At 36.7% G+C, this 13,178-nt stretch overlaps 1 protein-coding gene across 3 annotated transcripts in view; it reads left to right on the top strand.

The window, feature by feature from the left end:
• Nucleotides 1-13,178, top strand: part of LOC144972959 (equilibrative nucleobase transporter 1-like) — a 41,425-nt gene that overhangs the window by 8,100 nt on the left and 20,147 nt on the right. For 2 of the 3 annotated variants that reach the window (XM_078914813.1, XM_078914811.1), the window contains exons 2-3: nucleotides 8,197-8,492; nucleotides 10,015-10,170. In XM_078914813.1, coding sequence (XP_078770939.1) covers nucleotides 8,236-8,492; nucleotides 10,015-10,170 — 413 coding nt within the window. In that variant the 5' untranslated portion in view covers nucleotides 8,197-8,235. The remainder of the gene's footprint in view (nucleotides 1-8,196; nucleotides 8,493-10,014; nucleotides 10,171-13,178) is intronic. The other variant, XM_078914812.1, reaches the window with a different exon arrangement.

Here is a 13,178-nt window from a genome sequence, read left to right as displayed (position 1 = left end):
GGGTTTAAAAAGGACCTCAGAAATGACGCCGCCTCCCGCCCCCCCCCCCCCCCCTCACATTTATAACCAAACCATATCAATATGATGTTACGGGGAGAGGGAGGGAGGTATTTATGTTGATTGTTAAATTTATTTTCTCAATCAATAGATAATCACAAAATGCGATTATGACAGAAATAAATAGTACGAGTGACAGAATTGAAATGTTCAAAGCGGTGAATACAATCAAACGGCAGAAAACTCATAATAGACTTATAAGCAAAGATTAATGTAGTAAGACATGTAATGATTTTTAAAAATTTAAGCACAATAAATGTATGATACACTGAGAAATACAAGGTTATTCAAGAAGTGGAACCATTCGAGTCTACCAATCCAGAGCTTGAAATGCCTATAATGCCTCAAGAAATAAGTGAAGCCATTCAAAAGCTCAATAACAATAGCTCGCCAGGTCTAGATGGTGTTAGTTTAGAGCAGAAATGCTAAAATGATGACGAAGGCATGCAAATACTGGCTAATATGTAAAATAAGATATCTCAGACAAATCAAGTTCTCAATCTTAGAAATGGAAAACTCATTTTGCTAAACAAACCAGATAAAAGGAGAGGCCTTTTAGAAAATATATGACCAATCTTTATATTATCCCCGCTGAAAAAAATTTTTAAACACAATCACTCTCAACAGAATTAGAGAAAAGATAGAGGAATATCTTTCACCATCACAAAACGGGTTTAGAAGAGTAGAAGCACTGCGGACACAGTATGGGCCCATCGATGGCTTAAAGCCAGAACGGAAAAATATAAGGAAGAATTTACCGTACTTGGAATAGATATGAGTTCAGCTTTCGACACTTAAGAACCAAGTTGTTATTAATCCTTGACTCATTCATGGACAAAGATCAGGTGAAGCTCATAAGATACCTATTATCAAATACTACGTTACAATTTGAATTCGGCAGAGAATTAATAATGTCCACCTCAATCCCCTCGAGGAGACAGCTTGAGTCCAATTCTACCCACAATATACCTCGAATCTGCGATGAAAGAACTAAGACCAAAATTACCAAAGAAGATCACATGTGAATTGATATACGCTGATAATGCAGACCTAATCTTTGAATCAGGGTATCAAGTGAAAATATACACGCCAATAATATCAACTACTCTAGAAGCGTGGAATCTAAAAGTGAATCAATCTAAAACAGAATATACAAAAATCAGCAGAAATTTAAATTAATGGAAAAGTGTTCGTAAACTAGGCAATTTGATCAACGAAAATGTAGATATCAGAAAACGAAAGCTGGCCACCAATGGATTCAACCAACTCCAAAATCTATGGAATAGAAATAACATAATCAGTGAGAATAAGCGAATACAGATTCACGAGGCACTGATTATTCCAATATTGACATATAATTGCATCGCGTAATCGGAATCTATTGGCCAGAGACAATTAAGAATACTGATGATCTCTATGGAAGAACCAGAGTCCAATGCCTGAGTACAATAATAAAGGAACAGCGATTGAACATATTTGGTCACATCTTACGTCGAGAAGATAACACCCCAGCCCAAACTGCAATGACAAAATATTTCCTTCATGGCAACAAATATGTAGGGAGACCACAAACATCAATAGTAACTACCCTGATCCAGGATCTCTCGCCATATCATAAATTTCAATTACTAGATTCAGATGAGGCCCTGAAGAGCTAAGAAAAACCGCAGTGCCCTTCGTACTAAAGTCACAACAAGATCTTGACAGCCTCAAAACTCTGGCCCAGGACCATGACCAATGGAAACAATTAACAACATGGATGGAGAGAGCAGCTGTACTTATCGAGGTTTTATAAAATATGTGACTAAATCACACAATTCTCAACAAGCGTCTTTCAGATTGCGAGGCTTACTAATTAAATTTAAAGTTAAATAACATTACTAGAATTACAAAATGTTTGCTCTTTACAAATTCATTAAATGGCGTTCATTCTTTTTAATAAATCATATGCATGTAAATCACACTCAAAGTTCACAGTTTAGACTTTCTTTTGCCTTCTTTTTATCCTGTCTTGTTCACTCGGACATATTACTGTTATGACGAGTTGGGTCACAGTTAGAGTTCAAGGATCAAACTTGCAACTGTGTATAAGATTGAATGTCCTTATCAATAACCCGATAATATTAATATTAGATGGGTATTTGCTGGGTTTTATTGTATTCACGTTCAGAAGCTTAATCAATCAGCATTCTAATTATTGTGTTGCAGGGGGTGTTTCATATACAACAGCAAACCTGTCATTTCTACAGATGTGTGTGTGGGGGGGGGGGGGGGGAGATAATGTGGCCAAAATTCGCATTTTTGCCTTCAGATTCGTATCTTTTAAAACTGTTTAGAGGAAAGGTGATTTAAATATACTATTCTAAAGTATTTTAAAGTCATAATTCTTTTTAATTAAGGTTGGGAACTTTGTATGTTGGGTCATTACATAATATGTATTTTTTGTTCTGATTTACAGTTTTGGTGTTTTATTTTTTGTTTGTTGTCTTCGTGTGTGTGTATGTGTTCTGTGACAGGCTTGCTGCAGTTCACTCTGCTTAATTGCACGCCTTCAGAAATAAGGGTAGATGTCTATATGACACAGAGAAGAAAAAATACCTAACTATATCTTACTCTGAAGCTGAAAATTGGCAGCGCGGGTTTTGTCGGCTCGACATATTATATGGTTTATCTATAATGCATTCATTTCTTTGATGATACTGGCATATTTTTGTTATTATTGCAGTGTTTTCACTATCCGAGAGTGTTGGGTTTTGTTTTTTTAATTTAAAAAAAAATTATAATTTATCATTAATTTTATTCCCCTGAAACGATTCGTCTTTCGTTGCCATCTGTGAAGAATGCTACCGTCATTGTTCTCTAAAATCATATCGTTCTCTAAAATCTTATCTCATTGTGTCTCTTTCCTTTACTTGGTCGATGATATGATGACACTAGAATTCGTCTGTAGTTTGAACCATCAAGAGGTTAGCGGACGAAGTAAGTCATGGACCAGCATCAAAAGACTGGACTCATGGTATTGGGAAAATGAAGGGTATCTGTCAGTGGTGTGTGTGTCTTGATCCAGGACGAGAAAGGGTAATATAATATGTTGACGATGTTGATTTGCAAGCGCCCTAAAAATGTTAACACTTAACTAGGCCTATCATTAACTCGTCACGGTAAATGATGAAAGGCTCTCTTGCCATATTTAAGCACATTTTGGTCTATTTACAGGATTGAAATGTATCATAGTTTCCCGTGCATTTATCTCTTTATCTTAACCGATATCTGTTATCTGTGTCGATTTTCTTTTTTTAAGAGCACTTTATATTAATCAAAATCTTTTACGGCCCTATCCAACATCATGATAATATCTTACCGTTTAAAAGAAGAAAGGTGGAATCTAGTTTATGTGATCCAGCTGCTATGTCGTATTCTGAAAAAATAAAAATAGATAAAAAGGCTTTAAAAATTTTGGCCCGAGAACACAGTCTTCAAATATGTGTGGCGATCGGGCAAAACCCGTCGGATACCGGAAAAATTCGAATTACATATTATTCATATTTTAAGAGAGGCGCTGTTTCTGGACAAAATGCAGTTTGAATTTTGTATTATCTCAATTAGGCCCGAAATTCACATTTGAAGGAGGGAGTCAAAAAAATTTTTACGGAGAAAATCGCTTTTAAAGACAAGGGATACATATATTTATTAGACTTCGGTGGAGCTCCAAGAAAAATTAGATTAAATTATTTATAGTCTTCAAATTATAAAATCCTTTTCTGATAATGTAGTTGAATGGATAATAATAACGATGAAGTGATTAAAAAAAAATCATGCGGATAACGATTTTTCTCCATTATTCGCTCGAATCTCAAAACTAGCTTGTGCGACATCCGACAGGTTTTGCCACATAAGCACATAATATGTGGATATAATATTAATAATGATCCTAACTTGGCAAAAACTCAAACTTGGGACTTCGCAAGTCCATATATAGAAACTCAAGGTGATAATCTTGCATTTTGTGTTGATACAAATGTTTGTTTGTTTTTTCTTGATGTATATAGATTTCTAGAATAATATGTTGCTTGTGGCAAGTATGTTCATTGTCAAATGATAAAAATGTGTTAGTCGTTTTTTGACGCAGAAGAAAAAAGATGATTTATTTTCATCAGGTAGTGGTAGCCAAGGTGTATTGAACTCACGCACGAGGTCCATTGACCTGATGGAGACGAGAAGGCTTTTTATCAGATGTAATATTGTGTTGTGCATACTGTATAGATACTGTGCGCTTGATTAAGAACCTAAAAGCATTGCCATCCGGAAATATAACGGACCAACACGCAAAACTATGTGTAACTCACTCATGAGGGGGTCGCATCTCGATACCCGATAGCACCATGCATTTTCTTCAACAGCCGACATTAACACCGTGAGTGATGCTCAGGTTCTGTGGGGCTAATTGCCTCAGATGACAGTTACCGGCACGTACTTGTATTAAGATGGCAGTGGTGTGAACCAACGAAATTGATAAAAGTATCAAATTTCTGTGTTTCTTAAGATGTTTTGTTTTGTTTTGTTTGTTTTTGTTTGTTTGTTTGAGAAAAGTTGCGAAAATGACCTGTTAGCTCAGCCTCAGATTTGTAATATTATATTATCTTTTGACCCCTTTTTATAACTCGACTGCTTGTGCCCAAATAATTAAATCGGTACAGTTCCAACTTTGCTGTGTCGCACGAATGGCATTACTGCAGGTAAAGAAAGAGGGAAACAGTTTTGACATCTATTGTACGTATTGTCAAGGCTATGTTCAAGGTCAACCGTTGTACATTTTATACATGGTTGCCATATTATGTAAAAAAACAGGAGGGGACGGCATACATGTTACATGTGACATGTGTACAATAATATTTCCTTGCATGCTGTTTCGCTTTATTTTGTTGTTTTGCCTTTTTTAAAACAAACTTTTAATTTGCGGAGTTGGTATGTGAAGTATATAGTGTTAGAGAAAGGAATAAAACTTAAAATGTGTGGTTAGCCCGCTCAGTCTTGCCCACGATTTTTGTGCACTATGAGTGAATCATTGTTTTTGAAAGAACAGCATTCTTGACATGGTTGCCAATTTTCCGTATATTTACGGATTTCAGTATGTTGTAAATCCGAAGTATATTTTCCAATCACCTGCTAAACGAAAAAAAAAAGGTTCAAAAAGTATTTTTACCCGAGTTCAGGGTTCAAATAGGGTTTGGTCAATGTGTTTGTGTAAAAGTTCAGTAAATTTTTAAATCCTGAATGGGGATGATCTATATTACTACTACTACTACTACTACTACTACTACTACTACTACTACTACTACTACTACTACTACTACTACTACTACTACTACTACTACTACTGCTGCTGCTACTGCTACTACTACTACTGCTACTGCTACTACTACTACTACTACTACTACTACTACTACTACTACTACTACTACTACTACTACTACTGCTGCTGCTGCTACTGCTACTACTACTACTACTGCTACTGCTACTACTACTACTACTACTACTACTACTACTACTACTACTACTACTACTACTACTACTACTACTACTACTACTACTACTACTACTACTACTACTACTACTACTACTACTACTACTACTACTACTTAACAAACTGGTCTTTCAAATATCGATCATTAAAATGCCCCTCATATTGTCAAAAGACGTTTAAACTTGATTTCAAGGAACTCCCAGGTTTGAGAGTTTTTGTCAAGATAAGACTAGTTTTCTGGCCGATTAAAAAAAAATGTGTTGTATTTTTTCAGAGTACTGCTGATTAGTGCTTAATTGGGTCAAATTTGGTGATTACTTGCTTTATTTAAATTATGGTAGGTATTTGTGACTTCCAATTTACGCGTAACAAAGAAAAAAGAATATTAGCCACAAGTAAGAAGTTTTTAAATATTTGCTTTAACCAAACGTTACTCCTACCTTTTAGTGTTATTCTTGGACATGTGATTTGTTAATTATTATGAGAAAATATAAAAAAAATAACCCCCGTCTCCCCACGAATGATGATGATGGTGGTGGTGGTGGAGATGATAATGATCATGATGATATGTTGATGATATTATTATTATTTTTATTTGATTATTTATTATTATTATTATTATTATTATTATTATTATTATTATTATTATTATTATTATTATTATTATTATTATTGCCATTGGAATTCATCAAGTCTTGCTTATGACCTTATCTCCACACAGGTACGGGGTCTTATGATAGATTCCTAATGTTGACTATTACGAGAATGGGCGGGGTCAAGGCCCTGTAGTATTAGCAATTACCAAGGCTTTCTGTGTCCTGTAATAACACGTTGTTACATTCCACCGTGTGTGTGTGTGTGTGTGTGTGTGGGAATGTATGTGCGCGTACGCACATTCTCTTTTTATTAAGAGAAGAAGAGAGAGAGTTGGGGGGGGGTGTTTCTCTATGTTACATAACGTATGTTTTTGATAGGGGTACCCGTGCTTTCGTTTCCAAGTCCATATTATAACATTTCATGTTGTAAATATATGTGACTAAAGGTTCCTAAGTAAATGAGTAATATTTATTTAATCTTATGTGGCAGGAATTCCTTTGACTTCTATTATCAGGTAAGGGTGTATCTTGCTCTCTCTCTCTCTCTCTCTCTCTCTCTCTCTCTCTCTCTCTCTCTCTCTCTCTCTCTCTCTCTCTCTCTCTCTCTCTCTCTCTCTCTCTCTCTCTCTCTCTCCCCTCCCCCCTTATATAATATAAATTGTTCCTTCACTTGAATGGGACCTTTATGTTTTACCTTATCAGCGATTTTGTGCTAAGGCGGAATACTTTCATTGGAATGTTTGTTGTTGTTTTCTTTAGTACTGTCAAGCATTTCTCCATTTTATATTACGTTTTTCTGTTTTGATATAATTTATGTAAATTTTTGAATGAATGCCCTTTGGCAAAGGGTTTGTGACTTTCTAAATTTTTTTTTTGTTTTTTTTTTTTTGTTTGTTTTAACTAGACACAAGGATACATTTTGGGTGGGGTCTTTTGACCTCCCATTGTGTGCGAAGATAGCACCCTTGCAGTCTTCTCTTATTCCCCCTATGTAATCTGTTTTCCTTTTCCAGTTTGCTTTCTGTCCTTATATTTGAATGAGATTGCTTGGTGTCATCCTGACCCCAGCGGAATCTTTTTATTATTATATTATTATTATTATTATTATTATTATTATTATTATTATTATTATTATTATTATTATTATTATTATTATTATTATTATTATTATTATTATTATTTGGAGTCCTTGACTGAGAGGGAAACGGTCAATCTGTATTGGTATTTTGGAGATGATATTTTTTTTTCCAATTTCAATCGTCTCTCTCTCTCTCTCTCTCTCTCTCTCTCTCTCTCTCTCTCTCCCTCTCTCTCTCTCTCTCTCTCTCCCCTCTCTCTCTCCTCTCTCTCCCTCTCTCTCTCTCTCTCTCTCTCTCTCTCTCTCTCTCTCTCTCTCTCTTCTCATGTAGGGACGGTATATTGTTTTGATTATATAAACATTTTTTAAGCATTTGATGTTCCATTACTTGTGACTGGATAGGACGTTGGTGCTTTTAAACTTTACTAAGCACAGTGATAGATTTTTCTTTGTTCTCTTCACTATTTGATCCAGTTCCCTAGGAGATTGTATATCTATAATTTTTTGACTATCCCGTCTTCATTTTACGGGTGCTGAAATGATGGGAAATAATCTTTCTGTTTTTTTAAAAATCCAACTAAATCCGAACATTTCAGTCTTTTGGACAGTTGGGGTCATCCACATTGTGATTAATATTTGATGTGAAAGGTTTCATTTGAAAAACATTTTTGGTCAAATTAGGCAACTGGTAACCTTATTATTGGCCGCAGGTTAGTTACATCTTAATTTAGCTGGTAGAGAAATGGCCTTTTCCAACACCATCAATTTACTGAATTGCAAATTACCTATTTCTGGTGTGTCTGGTGTCGGCTCAGTAATCTTTTTTTTTTTTATCACAGTCGCATCACATTCTAAAAAGTCTTGTGTTTTAATATCTTTCACAAGATTTCTGTCTATTTTTTAATCATTTTTTTTTTTTTTTTTTAAATTTCCTTAACCAGATATTGGCCTTTCACATTTGATATATCTGTAGGTGGGAAATGGGAATAACACCGGGAAACCCCAAGTATCGCTATATTTACGCAGCCTGGGCCTTCTTAGAGTGCCTTGGTTTTGGTGGACTCATATATGGCTGGAATTCCTTGGTGTATGTTCTGAAGGATGAGGGTCTCTACCTGGACCTCTGTGGCGATGATGAAGATAAAGCCCAAGTAACAGCTGTGACTATTGTCAGCATTGACGGGAATTCCACCAACTCTTACAATAGCTCCAATCCAACGCCTAGTGTGACGTCTGGGTGAGTGCAGGCTTGCAAACTGATTTGAAATTATGTTGACAGGTCATTTTCACAAAGTAAGCAAATCTTTGATTTATTTTTCAATTTGAGATCAATCGTTACAAAGTAGTATCCTGTCAGAGCGAATCTTTTGCCTGTAATTGAACTGGAAGCTTGCTCTTAAATTTTGAGCTAGAATATGTGCCTTCATTGTAGAGGGTGAGTTTTGTTCCTTAACTCTCACTGATTAAAAGTCGAACAAATTTTTTCAATTTCTCTTTCATATGAACTCGAGAGAGTTAACATTTAAAACACTAATATTTCCTAATAAAGGTTATTTTGATTTTAAGCTCAATTTTCTGACATAATACTGGATTGGATTGACGAGTGGGTCCCTATACTGTATTAAGAAAAAAGTTAGATTAGATTTCATGTTGGGATTTTTATTTTTTCTCTCTTGTGTTTTGACACATTTTAGGGATGAGGAACGACATTGATGCAATTTGAGTAGCCACTGGACACAGCTTGACTAAAACCAAGGTCTAACCTCTGTGTTATGATGTTTATTGATAAACTAGCTTTTACATCATGCACCTTTAAATGAATAAATTATTTTTTTTCGGGAGGGGGGGGGGGGGGGGGGGGGGGGGAGGCGATGAAAAATTGGGTAAAAATTCTGGTTTGCAAGCATCGACTGTTAAACTTGTTGTGACCTATCGACTGCACATTATGTTTTGTTCTTTTAATCATGATATCACAAATAGAGTTGAGCTTCTTTTTTTGTTGTTGAAAAAATGGAGCTTTTATATAGGGCAAAATCCACTAAACATGCTGGAAGCGCTTTACAAGGGGTCCCTGGCCAACAGCAACATTTAACATGTAGGACGGGACATGACGCCTGTTAGGCGATATTACAATTTTTTCGGACAGAGACAACGCTGTTAATGGCCAGGTACTCATTTTACTTATGAGTATGATGAGAGAATGTGAGTGAAGAGCCTTCTCCAAGGACTCAACTGTGCATCAAGTGAGGCTCGAACCCAGGACCTTCCGATCCAAAAGCGAGTGTCAGTCATACCACTAGACCAAATAGCCACACAGAGTTGGTTAGTGAATTACACTGTTTGGAGTAGGGCATAGGACACAAGTCGAGGTCACATGTTTCTTAATTGTTACTCATCCTCATTCAATTGACCCCACTCTCCATGGCTTGAGTCAGCATGTTATTACTTGGCAATAAACATCCCCGGAATTGTCATATGACAAGCATCCCATATTTATATGATGGGGAATATCCTACTATTTAGTGGCTATGGTAAATTTCACAATGTGCCTGAAAGGTATTTTTATGTAAACTATTAGGAGAATAATAATAAATGTTCCTGGATTATCACTTTTAGGCATTTTTTTTCTTTTGTATTAGGTATATGTTTGTTGTTGTTTTGCTTGTTTTTAATTTTGATTTTACAGTTTGCTGAATACTTCTCTTATGATTATATTGATTTTCTTTTCTTTAAACCAAAAAAAAAAAAAACTAAATCAGATATTCCTTGTCAGATGACGACAAAAAATGTGATGCGAGAGATGCAAGACTGGCATTGGTGTTTACTGTGGCTAGTGCCATGTTCTGTGTTGCCTGTTTTGTCATGGGCCAAATCAATTTTAAATTTGGTACCAGAGTCACCAGGCTTTGTGCTGCGTAAGTCAGTATTTATTTTGGTTAGAATTTACTATATTTCGAATTTCTGACTGGTAAGAGTGCTCTGATAGTGTGTTCTTGGAATCTACACATGTTTCTATTTGAACCCTTCCCCTTTGTCTGTCTTTTTCATGTGTGCTTTCAATTGTAAAACTTTTTTGACTATCCCATTTTCTTCCTTTTTACTGGTGCTGGGATAACCTAGATGCGTTGCAAGCGTCACAAACCTTTAAAAAGCCAAACAGTGGACAAAAAGGTCACTTGTTTTGTCTTCTATCCCCCATATCTGTTTTCCCTTTCCATGTTGCTCTCTGTCTTTGTTCTGGATTGAGATTGCTCTTGTTTCTTTTCCTGGTCCTGGCTGGAATCCTTTGCTGGGATGGAGAAAATCAAGTGTATTGTATCAGTGAAGGTACCAAGATTCAGGGATTTTAGGATTTTCTCATATAATTTCTGCTGTTTTTGCTGTGCCAAACATTTTCCTCAGATAAAAGCTCAGGTCGCTAAAAGGTGGATCAGCAGAAAAATAATCACCATCATGTCTTGTGTCATATTTTGACACCTGTGCTCTATTGCATGAATTTTGGTGACACTTCCATTTTTATGACATCAGCCTTAACAGACTGGTGCCAAATTTTAAAGTGGCACAAGACCAGTCATGGTCCTCAATGAGTTTATGGTCGAAAGTGAAGGGACCAGTGGGGGCAATTGAATATTATTTTTTTCTAAGTTGATGTAGCATGATTCTACAGTTGGTGACTTTATATGTAAGTTATAGCTGCTTTTAAAAAAAGGAAAAAACTCATTACAGCTTCCTTCTATTGAAAAAAAAAAATCATTTCATGTACTATTCTAGCAGAGTAGTCTCTCTTTTTTTCTGTATATCTGTCTCTCTCTCTCTCTCTCTCTCTCTCTCTCTCTCTCTCTCTCTCTCTCTCTCTCTCTCTCTCTCTCTCTCTCTCTCTCTCTCTCTCTCTCTCTCTCTCTGCGGGTGGTTGGATGGGAGCATCACCCTTGAATCATATACCTATGATGTTCGCATGGGTGTACGATCCGATAGTGATGTCGTTTCTTCTTCTCTTTACTATCCTATCCTGCTTCTTTGGTTTGTGATTGTATTTTTGACAGGGGATTTTTTTTTTCTGTAAATCTTCTGCCTGTTTGTTCTTGGTTATTTATAATTTAGCTTATGATATCTTTAGGTTATGATTTTGATTTACATTTGTACTATTTTTGTTAGATTGCTTGTTTTTTTGTTTCAGCGGTCTCTCATATAACCTCAATTGTGTTGGAAGAGACCTAAAGCAACAAACAAACAAACAAAATCTCTCTCTCTCTCTCTCTCTCTCTCTCTCTCTCTCTCTCTCTCTCTCTCTCTCTCTCTCTCTCTCTCTCTCTCTCTCTCTATCTATCTCTCTCTGTCTCTATCTGTGTCTCTTTTTCTTTTTGCCTTATCCATTTTTCTCTCTAATATTAAGTCATCATCATCATTGCCTTTTTCACCCTGGGTCAGGGTATAGGCCACAGACAAACAGTTTCCATCCTTCTCTATCCTGAGCCAACTTTTTTATCTCATTCCAGGTCTTACCACTTCTCTGTATATCAGCTTCTTTAATTCTTCTCCATGTTCCTCGTGGCCTTCCCCTTGATCTTCTGCCCTGAGGGTTCCAGTCCAATACTTTCTTTGTTATAGTTGAGTCATTCTTTCTAAGCGTGTGTCCAATCCATCTCCATCGTCTTCTTCCTATATCCTCTCCCACTGGTTTCTGTTGTGTTCTTTTCCATACTTCTTCATTTTTTATTCTATCCATCCATTTTATTCTGAGTAGCTTACGCATGCACCTGTTTACGAAAATCTGTACCCTCCTTATACATGCCTGTGATGCGTTCCAAGTTTCACATCCATACAGTAGGACAGACTTCACGTTTGAGTTGAAAAGTCTTAGCTTTAGTTGAAGGGAGATATCTTTAGTTCTCCAAACTCTGTTCAAAGATGTGAATGCAGCCTGTGCCTTTCCTATTCGTGCTTTCACCTCTGCTTCCGTGCCTCCATCCTTGTCAATTATACTTCCGAGATAGCAGAAAGTGTCTATATCTTCGAGTTCCTGATCTTTAACTTTGATCTGCTCCCTTTGACGCGTACCTATCCTCAAGACCTTTGACTTTGCAGGGTGAATTCTTAGACCAATTGATTCCGACAGGCTGTTTATAATTGTGGTTTTTGCTTGCATCTGGTCCTGGGTGTGGGACAAAAGAGCCAGATCATCTGCAAAATCCAGATCATCCAACTGTGTCCAGGGGGTCCACTGTATCCCATTTCTTCTCCCTTTGGAGGTTTCCTTCATTAGCCAATCAATGGCAAGGATGAACAGGAATGGAGAGAGCAAGCATCCCTGCTTGACACCAGTCTTAATTTCAAAGCTGTCAGTAAGCTGATCTTCATGTACAACCCTGCAACTTGATCCTTCATACATCTCCTTAATGAGGTTTACTATCTTTTCAGGGAGTCCATAATGTGCCAGAATTTTCCACAATGTTGCTCTGTCAATACTGTCGAAAGCCTTCTCGTAATCCAGAAAGTTGACAATAAGAGGAGAGTTCCATTCTATAGACTGTTCCACTATGACTCGCAGAGAGGCAATCTGGTCGGTGGTTGAACGGTTTTTTCGAAAACCTGCCTGTTCGTCCCGCAGTTTAGCATCTGTTGCATTCTTAATTCTCTCTAAAATAATACGGTTGAAAACCTTTCCTGGGATAGAAAGAAGAGTGATGCCTCGATAATTATTACAATTACTGAGGTCCCCTTTCTTTGGAAGCTTGATAAGATGTCCTTCCTTCCAATCCTTTGGGAATATCCCGTCATTCCAGATTCTCTCAAATAGTGGGTGCAGGGCCTCAGCATTTCTTTCCGCATCAACTTTTAGAGCCTCCGGTGGAATCTGGTCTGGTCCAGCAGCTTTCCCCCTTTTCATCTTGTTAATGGCACCCACAATCTCTGCTATCGATGG

Source organism: Berghia stephanieae, chromosome 5 (genome assembly GCF_034508935.2).
Source record: "Berghia stephanieae isolate SIO BIC M18660-M18661 chromosome 5, UCSD_Bste_1.3, whole genome shotgun sequence".
NCBI classification, from domain to species: domain Eukaryota; kingdom Metazoa; phylum Mollusca; class Gastropoda; order Nudibranchia; family Aeolidiidae; genus Berghia; species Berghia stephanieae.
Note: the sequence above shows the minus strand (reverse complement) of the source record. Positions and strands in the feature narration are given on the sequence as shown.